The 17,446-nt window shown below is 59.5% G+C and overlaps 1 protein-coding gene across 2 annotated transcripts in view; it reads left to right on the top strand.

Annotated features, from left to right (window-relative positions):
• Nucleotides 1-17,446, top strand: part of DUSP22 (dual specificity phosphatase 22) — a 61,615-nt gene that overhangs the window by 9,257 nt on the left and 34,912 nt on the right. For both annotated transcript variants that reach the window (XM_004618812.2, XM_004618811.2), the window contains exons 2-3: nt 3,300-3,333; nt 11,448-11,530. In XM_004618812.2, coding sequence (XP_004618869.1) covers nt 3,300-3,333; nt 11,448-11,530 — 117 coding nt within the window. The remainder of the gene's footprint in view (nt 1-3,299; nt 3,334-11,447; nt 11,531-17,446) is intronic.

The following is a 17,446-nucleotide window of genomic DNA, read 5'->3' as shown; positions in this document are numbered from 1 at the left end:
ATATTACCAAAATATATGTTATCACATCACCACATTAACTAATCAATCACTGACACTGTCACTGTCATCGATTTGCTCATCGATTTGCTGTTGCTCATCGATTTGCTCGACCGGGCACTAGTATCGTCTCCATTGTGAGACTTGTTGTGACTGTTTTTGGCATATCCAATATCCTGCGGGTAGCTTGCCAGGCTCTGCCGTGTGGGCGGGATACTCTCGGTAGCTTGCCGGGCTCACCGAGAGGGGTGGAGGAATCGAACCCAGGTAGGCCGCGTGCAAGGTGAACGCCCTACTGGCTGTGCTATTGTTCCAGCCCAACTAGTCATTACCATTTAAAAAAAAATTTTTTTTAGGGGCTGGAGGGATAGCACAGCGGGGAGGGCATTTGCCTTGCACGCGGCCGACCCAGGTTCGATTCCCAGCATCCCATATGGTCCCCTGAGCATTGCCAGGAATAATTCCTGAGTGCAGAGCCAGGAGTAACCCCTGTGCACTGTTGGGTATGACCTAAAAAGCAAAAAAAAAAAAAAAAAAAATTGAGAAAAAAATTTTTTACAAAAGGCTTCTCATTCAAAGAAATGAACATCAGGGTAATAGTTCACATGAACAGAGAAGGTAGGGACAGGACAAAGCAGAAAAGCAAAACTGGACTTAGCCAGTTGGAAGTAGGCAGAAGGCTCTCCACAGGCTTCACCACAGGAGGCCTGAGTCTCCCCCCACCCCGTCCCCCCAACACTGCAGGGGCCCCTGAGCACAGAGTTAGGAGTAGCCGAGAGACTGGCCAGGTAGGCGAGGGGCTTGTCTTGAAATCAGAAGTTTGTGTGGGGGGGGGGTTGGGGGAGGCAGAAGTAGCTGGCAGTGCTCAGGGGCCCATTCCTGACCTGTGCTCAGGAGTCAGCCCTCACGGTGCTCAGGGGACCGTCCGTGGCGCCCGAGTGGAACCAGGTCCTGGGCAGCGGCTGCATACAGGGCGACGGCCCCACCCCCGTACTGCGGCCCCACCCCCGTGCCCCCCGCAGTGAACGCAGGTGCACGGGAAGCCGAGTCCTGCTGGGAAGTGCAGGCAGGTGCCAACGCGGCCCTCAGGGCTCCTGGGGGCCACTCTGCTCCCAGCACCCACCGCCCCGAGTCCTCTCGCCAGGCTTGTGCTCCCCTGCCCATCCCTCCCTCTCCTGCCCCCTTCTCAGGCGTCCCCCGGGGGTCACCGCCTCCTGGATGTCCTCAAGGATTCCGGCTGCATCACCTCCTTCCTCCCCAGGGAAGCAGGAGCCGGTCGGGCCTTTCCGTCACGTCTGCGTCCCGGGGCTGGATGGAGAAGCCCTGGCCAGGGTTCCGGGGCGGGCGGGTTCCTGGTAAACTGGGGTGTGGGATTCTTGGCCGGAACCCGGAGGAGCACTGCAGGGAGCCTGGGCATGAGGGTCCAGGCAGGCCTGCGGCTCCTGCGCCTGGTGCCCGCTCGCCGGCCAGGAGTGGGCAGGACCCGGGGCGGTGCCCGGAGCTGCCGGCCAGCAGCTGCCAGCAGCCCCGCTGCCAAGTGTCAAGTGTCTCTGGGCACTTGAATTCTTTGTGACGCTTTGGAGCAAGATGGACGGGGGCATCCTCCGCCCTTCCTCCCGGGAGAATCGTGCCGACCGACAGGGCAGATTGAAGGTCTGTCCACTGGGCAGTGTGGACACTGACCCCTTGCTCCAGGAAATGGCCTCACCCAGCCAGGACACAGAGCCTGTGTGTGTGTGTGGGGGGGGGGGCGGGGTCCTTTGGGACCTCTGGGCTCCCTCGGAGCTGACTTGCCCTCCCCGGGTGTGGGGTCGCTGGGGGGATGGCCGGCGCCCTGCCCAGGTGCGGGGGAACCATGGGGCCTGGCGCCTCTCTTCCCCCTCCCCGGTCCCTCTGTCACTCACTGGAGGGTCCCGGCAGGCGGCCTCGGCCCAACCCTGCTGCCACTCACGCGCCCCAGCAGTGGGGGGTGGGGGGCGAGGGGCAGTGGGGGACACCGGGCAAAGCCCGGGCAGGGGAGGAGCTGTGTGAGAAATAGCCCGGTTCCGGCTCCGGGCCCTGAGCCGCTCCATGTGCAGGCTGGCCCCGAGGGGACGGGCTCGTCCCGGGTTCAGGGTTTGGGAGGGGGAGGGGGAGGGTCATGGTGGAAGCGGCGGCCCACGGGGTGAGGGCCCTGCCCCCGGACTGTGCCTGGCACCAGGCTCACGTGTGCTCGGGCCCCAGCAGCGGTGCCCAGGGCACCCAGGGGCTCTTCTCGGGGGCCACCAGGGCAGTGCTGGCCGGCCATGGCGACCGCTCACGTGGCACCCGCGTGCGTCACTCACTCGGCCAGACACCCGGCCCCGGGATAGAGTGGGTCACACACCCGGGGGTGCTGGGCGTCTGCTCCGAGGACCGCCGCCTCAGAAGGCACACTTTGGGGAGAGACCATGTGTTCTTACAAACTCACGTGTATACAGTTCACACTGAGGGCGGGGCTGCCACCAGGCTGGACTCGGGGCTTTTTCCTGACCCCGTGACCAAGGGTCACTCCCGGTGGCATGCGGCGGAGGTCAAGCTGGGGTGGGCTGTGTGTGAGCACAGAGGCCTCAGGACATTGGGACACGCTCCCCGAGGGCTCCGGGTGGGACGAGCTGCCCCATGGTGGCAGGGCAGGGCTGGGGTGGAGAAAGCAGCATGGCTCTGTGATGGGGGGCCCCGGGGGGAGTGGCTCGGAGTGCGAGGGGCAGATTTGCTGGAGAGAGAAGCTGGGGTATGTGGGGTGCAGGGAGAGAAAGTGTCTGTGTGTGTGTGCACATGTATGCATGTATATGCATGTGTGCACGTGTGCATGTGTGCGTGTGCATGTGCCTGTGCGCACGTGTGCATGCATGTGTGCACGTGTGCATGTGTGTGTATGTGTCTGTGCGCGCATGTGCATGCATGTGTGCGCGTGTGTGTATGTCTGCGTGCTTGAGCATGCATGTGTGCGCATGTGCATGTGTGCGCGTGTGCATGTGTCTGTGCGCGCTTGTGCGTGCATGTGTGCGTGTGCATGTGTCTGCGTGTGTGTGCACGCACGTGTGTGGGGGAGGAGGGTGGTCTCAGGTCGGGGCTAGGCTTGAGATGCTGGGAGCTCTGGAGGCCCCGTGGGGTTGGGGGCAGCAGCGTCCACAGGCACCGGCAGGCTCCTGGTGGCGAGGCCGGGGCAGGCTGGCGCCCAGTGACTGCGACCCCCGCTGTCCCCCCGGGCCCGGGCTGTGGCCTGCGGGCGCCTCTGTCAGTGCCAGCTGCGCGGCTCACTGTGTCTGTCTCTCCCTCAGATCCTGCCCGGGCTGTACATCGGCAACTTCAAAGGTGAGCGTCGCCGTCCCTGTCCCTGCTGTGGGGACCCCACGCGCCTCGCCTGATGGAAGACGGACCCACTCGACAGGTCCCTCCCCGCAGGCCTCCCTCTCTCTTTCTCTCTCTCTCCCCACCCCCACCCCCGAAGCCGTCGCTCCCCGTTCTGTCTGCCGGGCTGGGAGCCGTTTCGCTTCTGTCCTTTTCCGTGGCTGGAGCATCTCCTGACCATCTCGAGTTCTCCGAGCACGGCGTCCCGTCCCCTCTACGGCCAGCGCGAGTCTCTGTGTCCCCCGGCTACCCCCAGCCCTGGGCCGGTGGGGATGGGAGTCCCCTTCACCCAGGGGGAGTTTCCTCCCGGGGGCAGCGCTGGCTTCCTTCTCGCGCGTGGCCGAGTCAGGGTGTGTGTGCAGGGGCGAGGCCCGGCCTGGAAGAGGCACCTGGGCGCAGTCTTGGTGCCGGGCTGGGCGTCACCCTTGTGCCCCAGACCCCTGGCGGGGTGGCCTGGGCCCTTCCCGCGTGCAGACAGTCCCCCCACCCTGCAGCAGACAGCCCCCCTCCCTGCAGCAGACAGCCCCCCTCCTGCAGCAGACAGCCCCCCCCAACCCTGCAGCAGACAGCCCCCCTTTCTGCCGCGTTAGGCCGCCTGCTGCCCGGGGTCTCTCTGGCCCGGGGAAGGCGCCTGCAGCTGGGAAGCAACTTCAGGCTCCGCCCTCACGTCCCCCCTCCCTGCCCCAGGGCCAGGCCGTGCTGCCTCCCCGGGGTCCTGGCGGGCTGAGGACAGCAGGGAATAGACCCCAGAGCTGCTGAGCACTGCTTGGGAGTCCAGGGCCCATAACAAGAATCAGGCAGCCAAAGAGCCAATGGGGCAAGCCGCGGCCTGACTTGTCAGCTTCCAGGGCCGTGGTTTGCGTCGCTGTCACTCTGCTTTCAGAGACCAGGTCTTGAGACCCCCCCGGATGGCTCCACATCTACGGCCGGTGCTCGTGGCCCTGCTCCGGGGCTCTCCCTGGGCCCCAGGGTGAGCGGGCACTTGGAGTCCCAGCACAGGGGTGGGGGGGCGGCTCCGAGTCCAGCCCACCCGGGGACCCCTCCCTCTCCGGCCGCCAGGACGCCGGCCCCAGCTGCGCGCTGCCCCGGGGACCCCTTTCCTCCCCGTCCCCAGCGGCTCCCCTGCCGCCCTTTGACCCCCACCCAGAAGGCCAAGGGAGATGGAGCCGACAGGTGCTAATGCCGCTCGAACATGTTAAAAAATAGCCCCGGAGTTCCCAAATTAGTAAGCGCTGTCGTTCTGAAAACAGCGGCCGGCCTCTGTGGTCGGGCTCGGGGCTGTGGGACGGATCAAAGGGCCAGCGTCTCCAGGGGTTATTTACTGAGCTATTATTAACCTCTCTCTCGGGGTGGGGTGGGGGGGCGGCAGGAGGGACAGTTTGATGACCGGGGGCGGAGTTTAGGATCAATTCTTCGAGGTAGAAAGGCACACAGCAGCCGGGTTGGCACGCGGCTCTGAACGGGGCAGTGTCCCCTGAGGCCTACGTGGCTCTCAGACGTGGGGGTGACCCTGGCGTCCCCGGCCTCCCCTGACTCCCGCTCCCTGGCCGCTCGCCTTAAGGGCCCGCGATCGGCCGCCCAAGCCTTAGTCCGTCCAGCTGGGGGCGTGGCAGCACCGTTGCCTGTTGGCTGTGGTCGGGGCCAGGGGGACCGGGAAGGCACGTGAGTGCGGACCACGTCCGAGGCCGGAGGGCAGGGCCGCGTCCACCTGCTGCTGGGGAGTGGACATGTCCGTCCCGCGGGCTGGACGTCCGGTCTGCATGCTGGGAGGTCCCGGACATGTGTTCTGTCCCTAGTGGGCGGCCGCAGAGCCGAGAGAAGCTGTGTCCTCCCTAGGGGTCCCCTGGCCCCAGCGCCCACGGGCCAGTCGCCCTGCGCCCACAGAGGATGGCACAGCCTTGATGGGGGCGGGCACGGGAGGGCAGCCCCGACCTGGGACCCTGTGTGAGTGGACGGTGCGGCCCCCCAGTGCCAGAGCCGATGCACCCCCCTCCCCTGGGACTCGGTGGGCAGTACCGGGAGGAGATGGGAGCCCCGAAGCCCCCATGGAAGGCCAGGGTGAGACGCTGCTGCCTGTCGGCGAGTGGACCCAGCTGCCCACACCACTTTCTTCTCCTTCCAAGTGACCAGTAGCCTGTGCCCAGGGGGCCCTGGCCGCCTCTGGCAGAGGAGCGTTCAGACAAAGCTCGCTCACATTCTTTTTCTTTTCTTTTCTTTTTGGGTCACACCTGGCAATTCACAGGAGTTACTCCTGGCTCTGCACTCAGGAATTACTCCTGGCAGTGCTCAGAGGACCATATGGGATGCTGGGAATCGAACCCGGGTCAGCCGCGTACAAGGCAAACGCCCTACCCACTGTGCTATTGCTCCAGCCCCTCACATTTAAAAAAAATTTTTTTTTATATATTTTATTTTCATAAAGTAGTTCACAGTAGTTGATTACAGATAATATTCAAGCACCAATCCCACCACCGAGCACCTGCCCACCACAATAAGAAAGTTGTGTGAAGGTTGTTGCATTTCATTCAGGAGCCATTTAAGGCCGGACTAAGAGAATACAAGCAAGTATGTTAAAACCAAACGAATGTGTGCTACTTTTGGTGCATAAGTGGGCTAGAGTATAATCACTTACTTCCGGGGAGCTTTGGTTTATAGACTCTGATCTCGGCTGTTGATGAGATCACATGGCGCCGGGGGCAGTTTGTGGGTGTGACTGCCAAGCTACTGGAAAACTGGGGAGCTGGGGGGAGGCCCAGTCCTGATCCAAGCAGGTTTGGAAATCTCTGTCACGGGTCCCTCATACCTGGGTTTTCCTACTAGGTTTTCCTGCTGGGTTTTCCTCCTCGTGGGTGAGGCTTGTCCGGAAGCTCATATTCGACCTTCTCCGAGATCTTTCTTTTCCAGAGTGTGGATGGTGTGGCCACCAGGCCTTGCTGGTGGTATCCGCCATCCACTCATTGAACAGTCTCTCCTCTCCCCTCCCCTCCCTTCCTCCCCTCTCCTTGTTCCTTCCCCATTTTCCCTTTGCTCCTCTTCCCTCTGACCTTCCCGCTGGATCCTTTACGTGTCACTTTGCCGTTTCCTGTTTCTCCCCCTCCACATTTTGATTGAATCCGGTGTTTTTTCATCATCGGGTGACTTTTCCGTCAGAGGAAAATCCGCAGAGTAGCCCAGGCTGTCTCGAGCAAGAGCCTCTCAGTGGAGGCGCTGGGGCTTAGCGACGTCTCTGCCCGAGTGGAGAGGCCATGCAGGGGCCCGCAGCTTCCTTCCCCGCCGTCCCTTGCCCGAGGAGGCCTGCAGGGTTTGAAGACGTCCACAGAAGTCCAGGCAGATGGGCAGCAGGCTGCTCAGTGCAGGGCCTCGGACCTTCTGTTCTCTGTCTGCCAGGGAGATGCCCAGAGAGGAGGCCAGGCTGGGGGCCGTAAGTATAATTTAGTGGCACCCAGGCCTAGCCAGTAGGCTACGTGACAGTGACCTTGGAGCCACGCGTGAGCTGGCGGTGAGCTCAGCCTTTCCGTCCTCTGCCCTGTTCCCTCTTTGCCAAATCCTGGCTCTGCTGTTTCTCGGCACAGGCTTTACCATCTTGTCCTGGGTGTTGGCTTGTGCTTGGGGCCCCCTCGGGGTGCTCAGGTCTTAGTCCTGGCCCTGCGCTCAGGGGTCACTCCCGGAGGCGCTGGTGAGCAGTTAGTGGCAGTCAGGGACATCAGCGTCGTCACTGCCACCACGACAGCACGACCCAGGGGACACAGGCCTGCGTCTCCGTCACGCCGACGTCCCTTCCACCAAACCAGCATCCCCGTTCTTGTTCCACCACCTGATGCAGGTGTTGGTCGCTCGCGCTGGCGCTCTGAGGCTGACGGTGACCCCATCCTCCCCCTCCTGAGCGGGGTTCAGTCCTTTGAGGGACGAACTCTCGCTGCAAGAGAGATCGGAAGGTCCTGCCGTTGGTCAGCACATTCTTAACGGGGGAGACAGAAGTTGCTTAAGAATTGACTCCAAATATGGCGTGGGGCCCAGGGTCACCGCAGAGGAGCCGGGTCCCTTAGTACAGAGGGGGCTTGCCCTCTGCTGCCCTCCCTCCCTGGCTGCCACCCTGCATGACCTCTCTCTCTCTCTCCCCCTCTCTGTCCCTCTCCCTCTATCTCTCCCCTTCTCTCTCTCCCTCTCTCTCCATCTCCTTGTCCCTCTCTGTCCCTCTCTGTCCCTTCTCTCTCCCCCTTCTATCTCCCTCTCTCCCTCTGTATCTCCCTCTCTCCCTCTCCCCCCTCTCTCCATCTCTGTCTCTCTCTGTCTCTCTGTCTCTGTCTCTCTCTCCCTCTGTCTCCCCCCTTCTCTCTCTCCCTCTCTATCTCCCTCTCCCTCTCCCTCTGTCTCTCCCTCTCTCTCCCTCTCCCTCTATCTCCCTCTCTCCCTCGGTCTCCCCCTTCTCTCTCTCCCTCTCTCTCTCCATCTGCCTATCCCTCTCTCCCTCTCTCTGTCCCCTCTCTCTCTCTCTCTCCCCCTCTCTCTCCCTCTCCCTCTATCTCTCCCTCTGTCTCCCCCCTTCTCTCTCTCCCTCTCTCTCTCCATCTCCTTGTCCCTCTCTCCCTCTCTCTGTCCCCTTTCTCTCTCCCCCCTCTATCTCCCTCTATCTCTCCCTCTGTATCTCCCTCTCCCCCCTCTCTCCATCTCTGTCTCTCTCTGTCTCTGTCTCTGTCTCTCTCTCTCTCTCTCTGGGCAGTGGATGTTGGAAAGTCATTCTCTCCCCCAGGCTGTGCGTTGCTTGAGCAGGTGGGGCTCACACAAAAGTCTGTCAGTTATTTCACAAACAACATGAGCCTGGGAGAACAGCAAGGGCAGCTTGGAAGTCAAGTCTCTCTAGGAGATAGAGGCACGCGTGTTTTTCAGATCTAAAGCCCGGGCCAACCTAGACAGACCTTTGAGGGACTCCTGTAAGCAAAGAGGTCACTGGGGGAAGCGGGGGTGTGGTGTAGGCTGGCTGCTGTGCTGGCCTGTGGCATTCTCTCATTGGCCGGGCGGCGGCTGGCGGAGAGGAACCGCCCGCCTCTAACCTCTCGGTGGGAAGGGCACATCCCCAGGGGAGGTGCCAGCGTGCTGCTGATTGCAGGAGTATGAAACCTCATTGAAACGAGGGCTCTGTGTTTCTGTGCATTCAGTCTCACCGGCTCAACCTCCCTGACCTCCCCGCCCCCCGCCCTGCCCCTCAAAAAAAGGGGGAGGGTTTAGGGAGTTGATGTAGGAAGCAAAGCATCTTCCCTAAATCCTGCTGGCCTCTGTTTTATCCCTGACGCCACACGGGGTCTCCTGAGCCCTGCCGGGAGCACAGAAACAGGAGTAGTATCAGCGCAGAGCCAGGTGTAGACCAAACCCCTCCCCGGCCTTTTTTCTCCCACAAGCTCTACTGTTGATAACATTCTTTTTTTTCCCTTAATTTTCTACATTTTTAGCTGCTAGCATTCATTTCTAATGCTTCTTCCAGTGTCTTTGTGTTCGCTTACTGCAAAGGCAGTTGAACTTGACCCTCTGGGCTCGGTTATTTTCTGTAGCTCCTCTGGCATTTCCTGGAGTTAGGACCGGTTGCTCTTACTCATCTCTGTGGCCACAGAAGACTGGAGCATGAATTCCCTCCGTGCTCAGACTGGCACCCTGAGACCACCGGGGGGTGCGTCTCCACGTGCGCTCACACGACCTTCCTCTCGGCGCTTCTACTTGGCCCGTTTCTGACTGCAAGTGGCTGTGACCTGTTTTCTGGTTGAGAAATGGCGTCCAGGTGCCCCCGTGGGGAGGGGACAGCAGTGCCTCCGGGCCGCGGCCTTTGGGATGCCTCCTGCTGGGAGTCCGCGATTCTAACACGCTCCCCGAGGACATCAGGCTGCCTCCTGAGAGACCCCAGATTGAACAGCAGAGGACTAACTTCTGCCCTGACCGTTGCCGGTATTTGGAAGAGGGTCTCTGTCCGAGCCAGCTTCCCCCCAGTTCTGCAGAGGCTGATAGGAAACTCGCTGCCTTGTACACACAGGTACATGCCAGTGACTCTGTGGCCAGGGTCCTCTCTGCAGTGCCTCTGTGGGGAGGCAGCCTCCAGGCAGCCTTCCCTGATTGAAAGTCATGAAGAGCAAAGCAATATCTAATGTACAGGCCCTGGCTGGAGCTGCTTCTGTCTTCCCGGGGTCCTGCAGTCTTGGTGGTGGTGTCTGGTGGTCTGCTGGTAGATTCAACAGTATCAGATCTTGTTGCCGGCTCACACTCTTGTGTGGATTTCAAGCATATTGACGGGGTGAGGGAAATGTTCTAAAGTCAGCTTGTGATTGTTTCACAACTTTGTGAAGATACTAAAGACCACTGAATCCTGCGTGCTCAAAGGTTGAATTTGGGGCTGGGTTCGGGACTGCTCGAGCCCTTGCTTTGTGTGTGAGGCCTTGGGTTCCATCCCGGGCACTGCAAAAAAACAAATAAATAAACTTTTAAAAATTAAAATTAAAAAATGCATAGAGGCTGATGAATAGTACAGCAGGCAGGGCATTTGCCTTGCATGTGGCCAACCCAGATTCTATTCCCAGCACCCCACAGGGCCCCCGGAGCACCACCAGGGGTGACCCCTGAGCACCACCAGGTGTGGCCGGGAAATCACACAACCAAAATTAATAGTGAGAAAAATATCGATCGTTCACATGCAAATCCTGGGCAGAATCAGAATCCGGACGGTCGTGCCTTCCATCCAGTCTTGTCACATCTTTGTCATGGTTGTCACTGGCCCGTGCTCCGCGGGGCGTGGATTCTCCCTCGTGTGCTGCCCCGCCTCGTCTGCGTTCCTCCTTGGGTTCCCCACGCCCGGCTCCTGGCCCAGCTTGCCCGGGTCCTTTCAACATGGCGACTCCCTGCCACTCAATATGGCGACTCCCTGAGCCGCCATTCAAAATGGCGACTCCCTGTCTGCACGGAGTTCCAGGGACTGCGCACGCGCAGTGGTAATCGGGGCACTAGGGCAGAACTAGCCCTTCCCTGCCACCTTGCAGGGCTAAAGAGCTACTTTAAGACTGCAAGAGCCCAGGCTGGGGCGGGTGCCTCTGCGTTGCTGTGGATGAAAGGGTGCTAGGGGTGACGTTTGCAAGGAGGTGCCTGACTCTCATATCTTTAAATGGACAGAGCTGGGCCTGGACTCATCAGTGGGCTGAAGGGCCAAGGCTAGTGTTTGTTCTAGTTCATCTTTAGAACCGTTTCTGTATAGCACGCATGAGAACGTGACCAAGAAGAAAAAAAACGCTTTACTGTTCACCACTCCACCTCATGAAGGAGACCTCTCTCTTCCATTGAACGAGTTTTGCTTGATTTTAACTTAGATTGCTAAAAATAGATAATTAAAAATATTTTTCAAAAAATGTATTATTTTCTGTGTAAAAAGTTACTGAGTGTACACACTGAGCAAAGCTCAGCCATCAGTATTTCACAGGATCACTTCTTTAAGTGGCTCATGACTACTATGTGTATTAATCTAATTGCATTTCAAGTTTTCAGTGATCCTTGTGTACCAAGGTGTGCCAAGCAGACACGAACTTAGTTATCTGCAAAATGTATTCAAAGCAATAGCCCTACATTTCATAAATCGAGATTCTTTCAGCCACCATCCCTAGTGAAGTTTCCAGAGAGAAAAATCCGCAAGTCATTTTGTGTTTTTTCACGACTGAGTTCTAGGAAGGATTTTATCTACAAATGGTATTAAAATGTCATTCACTCTGGATAAGAGCTGAGTGCTGAAAGTAGGGAAAGGAACAAACATGATAAGCTCCCAGTACCTATATTGCAAACCGTAAAGCTCAAAAGGAAAGAAAGGGAGGAAGAAGGAAGGAACGTGCCCGCTATACATGCAGGCTAAAGGGGCTTGGTGGGGGGGTGGCAGGAGGGAAACTAGGGACATTGGTGGTGGGGAATGTCCCCTGGAGGAGGGACAAGTGTTGGAACGTTGTATGAGTGAAACCCAGCCGTGAACGGCTTTGTAACTGTGTATCTCATAGCAGTTCAATGAAAAACACGTGAAATTAGAAGAAAACTAAAGAAATGTCTTTTTCCTTCGTTGGCAGATGCCAGGGATGCGGAGCAGCTGAGCAAGAACAAAGTGACGCATATCTTGTCTGTCCATGACAGCGCCCGGCCTATGTTGGAGGTAAGAGCGAGGGTGTGTGTGTGTGTGTGTGTGTGTGTGTGTGTGTTGCAAAGACCACTTGGTTCTCTCTGGCACCTGGGACTGCTGACCCTGCCCACCCTGCCCAGGCCTTGTGGGTGTCCCTGCCCTGCCTGAGGCACGGCGTAAGGGCGGGTCCCTGTCTTCGCCGGCTGCACTGCCAGCTTGCTGGCTTGGCTAGACGCCAGCGCATAAGCCGAGAGAGTGCAGTTCCCTCTGGATCTTAAGGCCTTTTAAGACCCATTCTCATTCCTTTCAAAATGACCCAGGGTTCTTAGATTCCGGAAGGATCCGGCTGCTCTTTCCCGAATATGCTTATTCTCCACTTAAGCTCCCTAATCTCTCCTTTGCCTCGAAGAGCAAGAGCGTGGACCCTGAGTGGCCCTGCAGAGTCGCCAGGGGCCCAGAGCCTGTTGTTCGGGGAGCTGTTATTGTGTTCTAGGCTTTCGGTAAACAGGGTGTGTCTTGCCTGTACACTAATTCCTAAAACCTCTTCGATTTTACCCCAATGGACGGTTTGACCAGGAGTCAAGTCTATTTCTGTTCGCGTAGAGGCTCAGTCACCTCTCTGCAGAAAATAATGTGTGCGTGGTTGTTTTTCAGTGCTAGGGTGGGGTGCCGAGAGGGAGGGGTGACCTGTTGTGAAAGAAATGGGCCCAGTTCAAGCTGCTTTCATTTAAATCCACCTGATGCAAGAACAAAGAGGGTGAGAGGTTTGTTTGTTTGTTTGTTTGTTTGTTTGTTTGTTTGTTTCATTGAAAATGGGTCTTTCCTCCTTCACCTTTGAGCACCCAAGTTCCATAGGTCAGAAAGGTTGGGGACTCGGACTTGGCCGTGATTCCCTGAGATGGTATCGAACTTAAGAACATGAGTTGGGAACGGAACTCACCCCTCCACTCCTGGCCTTGGGTTCGCACTTCCTTCTGCTGTTTGAGCTCACGGCTCAGGAGCCTCGGATTTGGGTCACAGCCTGGATCTTAGTGCAGACCACGGCCTCGGCGGCACCTCATCCTTTGGGGACCCTGACAGTTTCACCACAATGGGCTCTTTTATTTATTTTTCACTCTCCAGGATGTCTTTGTATTTAAAAACAGAAAATCAATCGCGCCGAGCCATGGCCCAGATGATAAACTAAACTGCAGGCTGGTCATGATTGACTTCCTCTTCAATCACAAGATGAGGCTTGAGGTTTCCTTTATTTTCATACGTTCCATCGATGTCCTTCCCACCCGCCCTCCCGGCCCGCCCGGCTGCTTTGTTCTCGTCAGAGGGACTCACTGGCATGAAGGCACCGTGGCCTTCCAGGCCCTTCCCCTCTGTGCCCCCGTGGTGGAGATGGTGCCCACCTTAGCCCTGGGGGCTGGGGGCCAGGTGTGCGCACGCATCGGGGGCCGGCAGCCTCTGCTCCCCGCCCGTGCCAGGAGACACAGAGAGAGCGTGATGCGGGGCTTTGAGTGGGCACCTCCCACTGAGGTCTTGGGGTGCTGGTGTTGCGCCAGCTCGGTGAGAACAGCCCCAGGCCATCAGGCGGGGGGAGTCCTGAGCCGTCTGTGTAGAGCACTCCCGTCAAGCGTTACCTTCACTCCTCCTGAGCGTCTCGAGCAACCCCCAAGGCAGGGTTACTTAACCTCAAGTAACACACTGCGGGTGTGTTCTTCCTGAAATTGTCCAAACTGGAGCGTCTCCAGCTATCTGGGGGCACTTGCTGGGGGGGCCTCATGTGGTTACTGCAATAGAGGAGGTCTGCCAGAGCCCTGACACTCCGGACCCCTATTCCTCCGCACGCCGGGGGCGCTGTCTGTAAATGCCCCTCGATGGATCAGGACAAGAGTTTGCCTGGAGTCTGCAGAGTTGGCCGCCCCTTGCTGTGCCACCTGACCCTGGCTGGGGTCCGGGATGGGGATGGGGGGATGGGTGTGAGGGCGAGCTGCCTGGTGAGGCTGGAGGGAGATTGGGGAGGAGAGAAGAGGGGAAGGGAAGATGGGGGAGGGGAAGGGTGGAGGGGGAGGAGAGGGAGGGGAGGGAGTGGAAGGGAGGGAAAGAGGAGAAGGGGAAGGAAGGGGAGGAGAGGAGAGAGGAGGATAAGGGAGGGAGGAGAGAGGAAGAGGAGAGAGGAAGAGAGGAGAGAGGAAGGGAGGAGAGAGGAAGGGAGGAGAGAGGAAGGGAGGAGAGGAGAGGAGGGGAGGGGAGGAGAGGAGAGGAAAGGAGGGGAGAGGAAGGGAGGGGAGGGGAGTGGAAGGAAGGGAAAGAGGAGGAGGGGAAGGAAGGGGAGGAGAGGAGAGAGGAGGATAAGGGAGGGAGGAGAGAGGAAGAGAGGAGAGAGGAAGGGAGGAGAGAGGAAGGGAGGAGAGAGGAAGAAAGGAGAGAGGAAGGGAGGAGAGAGGAAGAGAGGAGAGAGGAAGGGAGGAGAAAGGAAGAAAGGAGAGAGGAAGGGAGGAGAGAGGAAGGGAGGAAGGAGAGGAAGGGAGGGAACGGGAGGGACCACCCTCATTTCCAGCCTGTGTGTCCCCGTCCCTCCCTTGGTGGTCGGCCCTGCCCTGCCCTGGTCGCCGGCAGATGCCTTGTCAGAGGTGGGGGCTGCCAGGCTGCGTCGTCGTCGTTGTGCCATGCGTGTGTGCGTGTGAGCACGTCCACGTGCCGCCAGGACAGCCAGGCCCAGGGGGACCCAGGGGAGGAGCCTGCTGCTCCCTGGGGTCTGGCCGAGCCTCCGGCCTGCGTGTGTGGGGGCCCAGCTGGGGTGGCCGAGGGCAGCAGTGTCGAGCGTGACGGCACCGGCGTCCTTACCTGCCTCAGCTGAGGCGGCGGGGCTCGACCCGCCCCCCCCCGCGGCACCTCGTGAGCCCGTCTCCCCCTGACATGCAGCGTCGTGGGTGCAGCCGGCTCAGCCCGCGCTCTGGTGCTCCTGTGTCCCGGGGTCGACCCCACCCTCCACGCTGTGCCCTCGCCAACCTTCCCCCGTCGCCCCGTCATTCACCCCATCTATCGGGGTCACCTACCACGAGGGATTGTGACCCCCAACTGCAGACACGAGGGGCTGAGGTGCCCGAAAGACCCCCTGAGTGTGCAGGGGCGCAGGAGGCAGGTCCCTTTACTCCACCTCGCGGGGGCGGACCTTGAGGGAAGCTGCAGGTCACCCCCTTGTCACCAGCCGACACGCCAGTCGCCCCTGTTTTGACAGTTCGGGGGCGGCTTCTCCACGGCAATGCGGAGAGGGGGGTCTCGGGGCTCTGCAGAACCGGGATGACCCCTGCTCACGGGTGGAGCAGGTGGCACCGGGAGTGGACCCTTCAGGACCTCTCCTCGGTGGCCCAGGCTTTGCTCCTCCTCTGGCCCGGGTCAGCGAGTGGACAGAGGTCAGAGAGGGCGATTCTGCCCTTCAGAAGGATGTTTGCAGAGTGAGCCTGTGGGGTCAAGATGCACAGGGTGGGGGGCCGGAGTGATAGCACAATGGGGAGGGCGTTTGCCTTGCACATGGCCGACCCGGGTTCGATTCCCCGGCATCCCATAGGGTCCCCTGAGCACCGCCAGGAGTAATTCCTGAGTGCAGAGCCAGGAGTAACCCCCGAGCATCGCTGGGTGTGACCCAAAAAGCAAAAAAAAAAAAAAAAAGATGCACAGGGCAGAGTGGGTGGGGGGTCGGAGCTGGGGGGCCCGTGTGCACCCCTGAGGTGGCCCTGCCAGAAACCCTCGGTGCCATCAGCTCCCACTCGGTCTCCACCTCCCGCTCTGCGACAGAAATGCCAGCGGCGCGGGGTCCTACCCAGCTCCGTCCCGGCGTGGACAAGGGCGCGGGAGGGCAGAGAGACCCCAAGGAGACGCCCGAGGCGGGTGCTGGGAGCTCCTGGGGACCCCCACCCCCCATCCTCACTCTAGGCCCCAGGTTTTCCCCAGAGGCCTTGCTGCCTTGGTCTTCCAGTGGCTGCTTTCGGGTTGGGGGAGCAGCTGGTCTCTCGGGGTTCGCTTCCGAAAGGCCTCGGGCACGCGCGCGCGCCCCCCTGGAGCGCGGGAGAACGTGGTGGGGCTCACGGGTTCGCCCTTGTTGCTGTGCTCCGTCGGGGTGATGCGCTGCTTCCACCCGTCACACACAGCTGAGTCACCGGCCCAGGAGGACACGCCCCTTCGAGGGTGACTCATCTGCTCCCAAGGCTCCTCTTCCAGGCCCCGGGAAGGCCTGGAGAAACACGGCTCCCCGCAACATCCGTGAGAGCCAGCGCCACGCTCTGGCCTCGCCAATATCGAAGTCACGGTGGCCGGGCGACAGCCATCTGGCTTGGGAGCGCCCGACCGGCCTGGACACTCCAGCCCTTCCTCAGCTGCAGACCCTTGGCATTTGCCTGGGCGTGGAGGGGGATGGGGGGTCCCGGGGAATGCAGAGAATATGGTTGTGGCAGCCCGGCCAGGGAGGGAGAGGTGGCGAGGGAGCTTGAGTCAAGTCAAGGCCGTCGTTGGCGGAGCCGCCCCCGTCACTCGCCGGCCCCAGGGACTCCGCCAGGACAGCGAGTCAGATGGCATCGTCGGGGTTCCTGCAAAACGTAATCAGGTCCAATGGCATAGGCCACTGGCCAGTGTCCGAGCCCGGAGGAAGGGGTTACTGCATACAGTAGCCGCGCGGAAGAATTAAGCCCTGATCTGCCATAACACTTCAGGGGGCTGAGGGTGGTCTCTTCGCTTGTTCCCAAGCTGGAGACTGGGCTGAGCACTGATCCCGGGTCCCGCGTTTCATGAGCTCTGTGTCTGGTGCACCTGCACCCACCCCAGATTTGAGAAGTGGAGGGAACCGCTCTCCCGGAGGCCAGCCCGAAACCCCGTGTTGCTTTTGTAGGTGCCAAGGAAACCACGCAGAGCAGCGAAGGGCTTCTCCCTTCCCCGAAAAGGAGGCGCGGCCTGTGCTCTGATGTCAGAAGGACAGTGTGGGTTTCGTGTTTCGCTCTGGGCTTTTAACCAGAGCACCTGCAGGAAACAAAACAACTGAAAAAAAATATATTAACAAAAAAAAATGCCTTCAAAAATATCCTCATTCCTTGAATGGGCTGGGAGTGTGAGGAAGTGCGGGGCTGGGGGCTAGGGGGCGCGCAGCGAGTAAGGGGTGCTGGCCTGGCTTGGCTCCCAGTAGCCGAGCCCCCCCAGGAGGGACCCCTGAGCACAGAGAAAGGAATAAGCCTGAGTATCGCATGATGTGCCCCCCCACCTACCTCCCCTCTAAAAAAGTATCAAATGGCTGAATAGAATAAATAATTTATGAACCTTTTTCCATCCTAGTGTTTACACACACACACACACACACACACACACACACACACACACACACACACACACACCCCGAGCGGGATGTTTGAGCTGGAATTCAGCTGGCACCCGGGATATTCTTTCCATGTTGAGTGGTGACTCTCCTGGGTGACTCTCACTGTAATGGGTTTTCCTCACAGGTGTTTTCAGAGGCAAGCGTTGGCAAGCGTTTTTCCCCTGGTGATTCTGTTTTCTGTTTCCTTGGACACTCAAGACACTTCTCTTAGGGGAGGGGGAAGGGGTCTTCCAGCTCGAAGCGCCTTTCGTGTCGTTTGTCCTCGCCGTTTCTGGCTCAGAGACACTCGCCACCGTCTCTGGGTCCATCTGCCGCCCTCATTTCCCCTTTTCTAGGCGGAAGCTCTCCAAGGTGCCGTGCAGTCTTGGCGGACGATGAGACCCAGAGATGGGGGTCCGGGGGTCCGGGGGTCCGGGGGTCCACTCCACGGCCCAGCCCTGTTCTCCCACGCAAGGTTTTCTTAGCTTTCCCAATGGAAAGCCAGCCGGAGACGAGGCGTGCCGCGTGGTGCACGCGAAGACCTTCTGCTTTGTGTGCTCTGTCTTCTGTCCTCTGCTTGTCTGCCCAAGACCGTCCCTGCCACCCAGACACCCTCT

Source organism: Sorex araneus, chromosome 2 (genome assembly GCF_027595985.1).
Source record: "Sorex araneus isolate mSorAra2 chromosome 2, mSorAra2.pri, whole genome shotgun sequence".
Lineage (NCBI taxonomy): Eukaryota > Metazoa > Chordata > Mammalia > Eulipotyphla > Soricidae > Sorex > Sorex araneus.
Note: the sequence above shows the minus strand (reverse complement) of the source record. Positions and strands in the feature narration are given on the sequence as shown.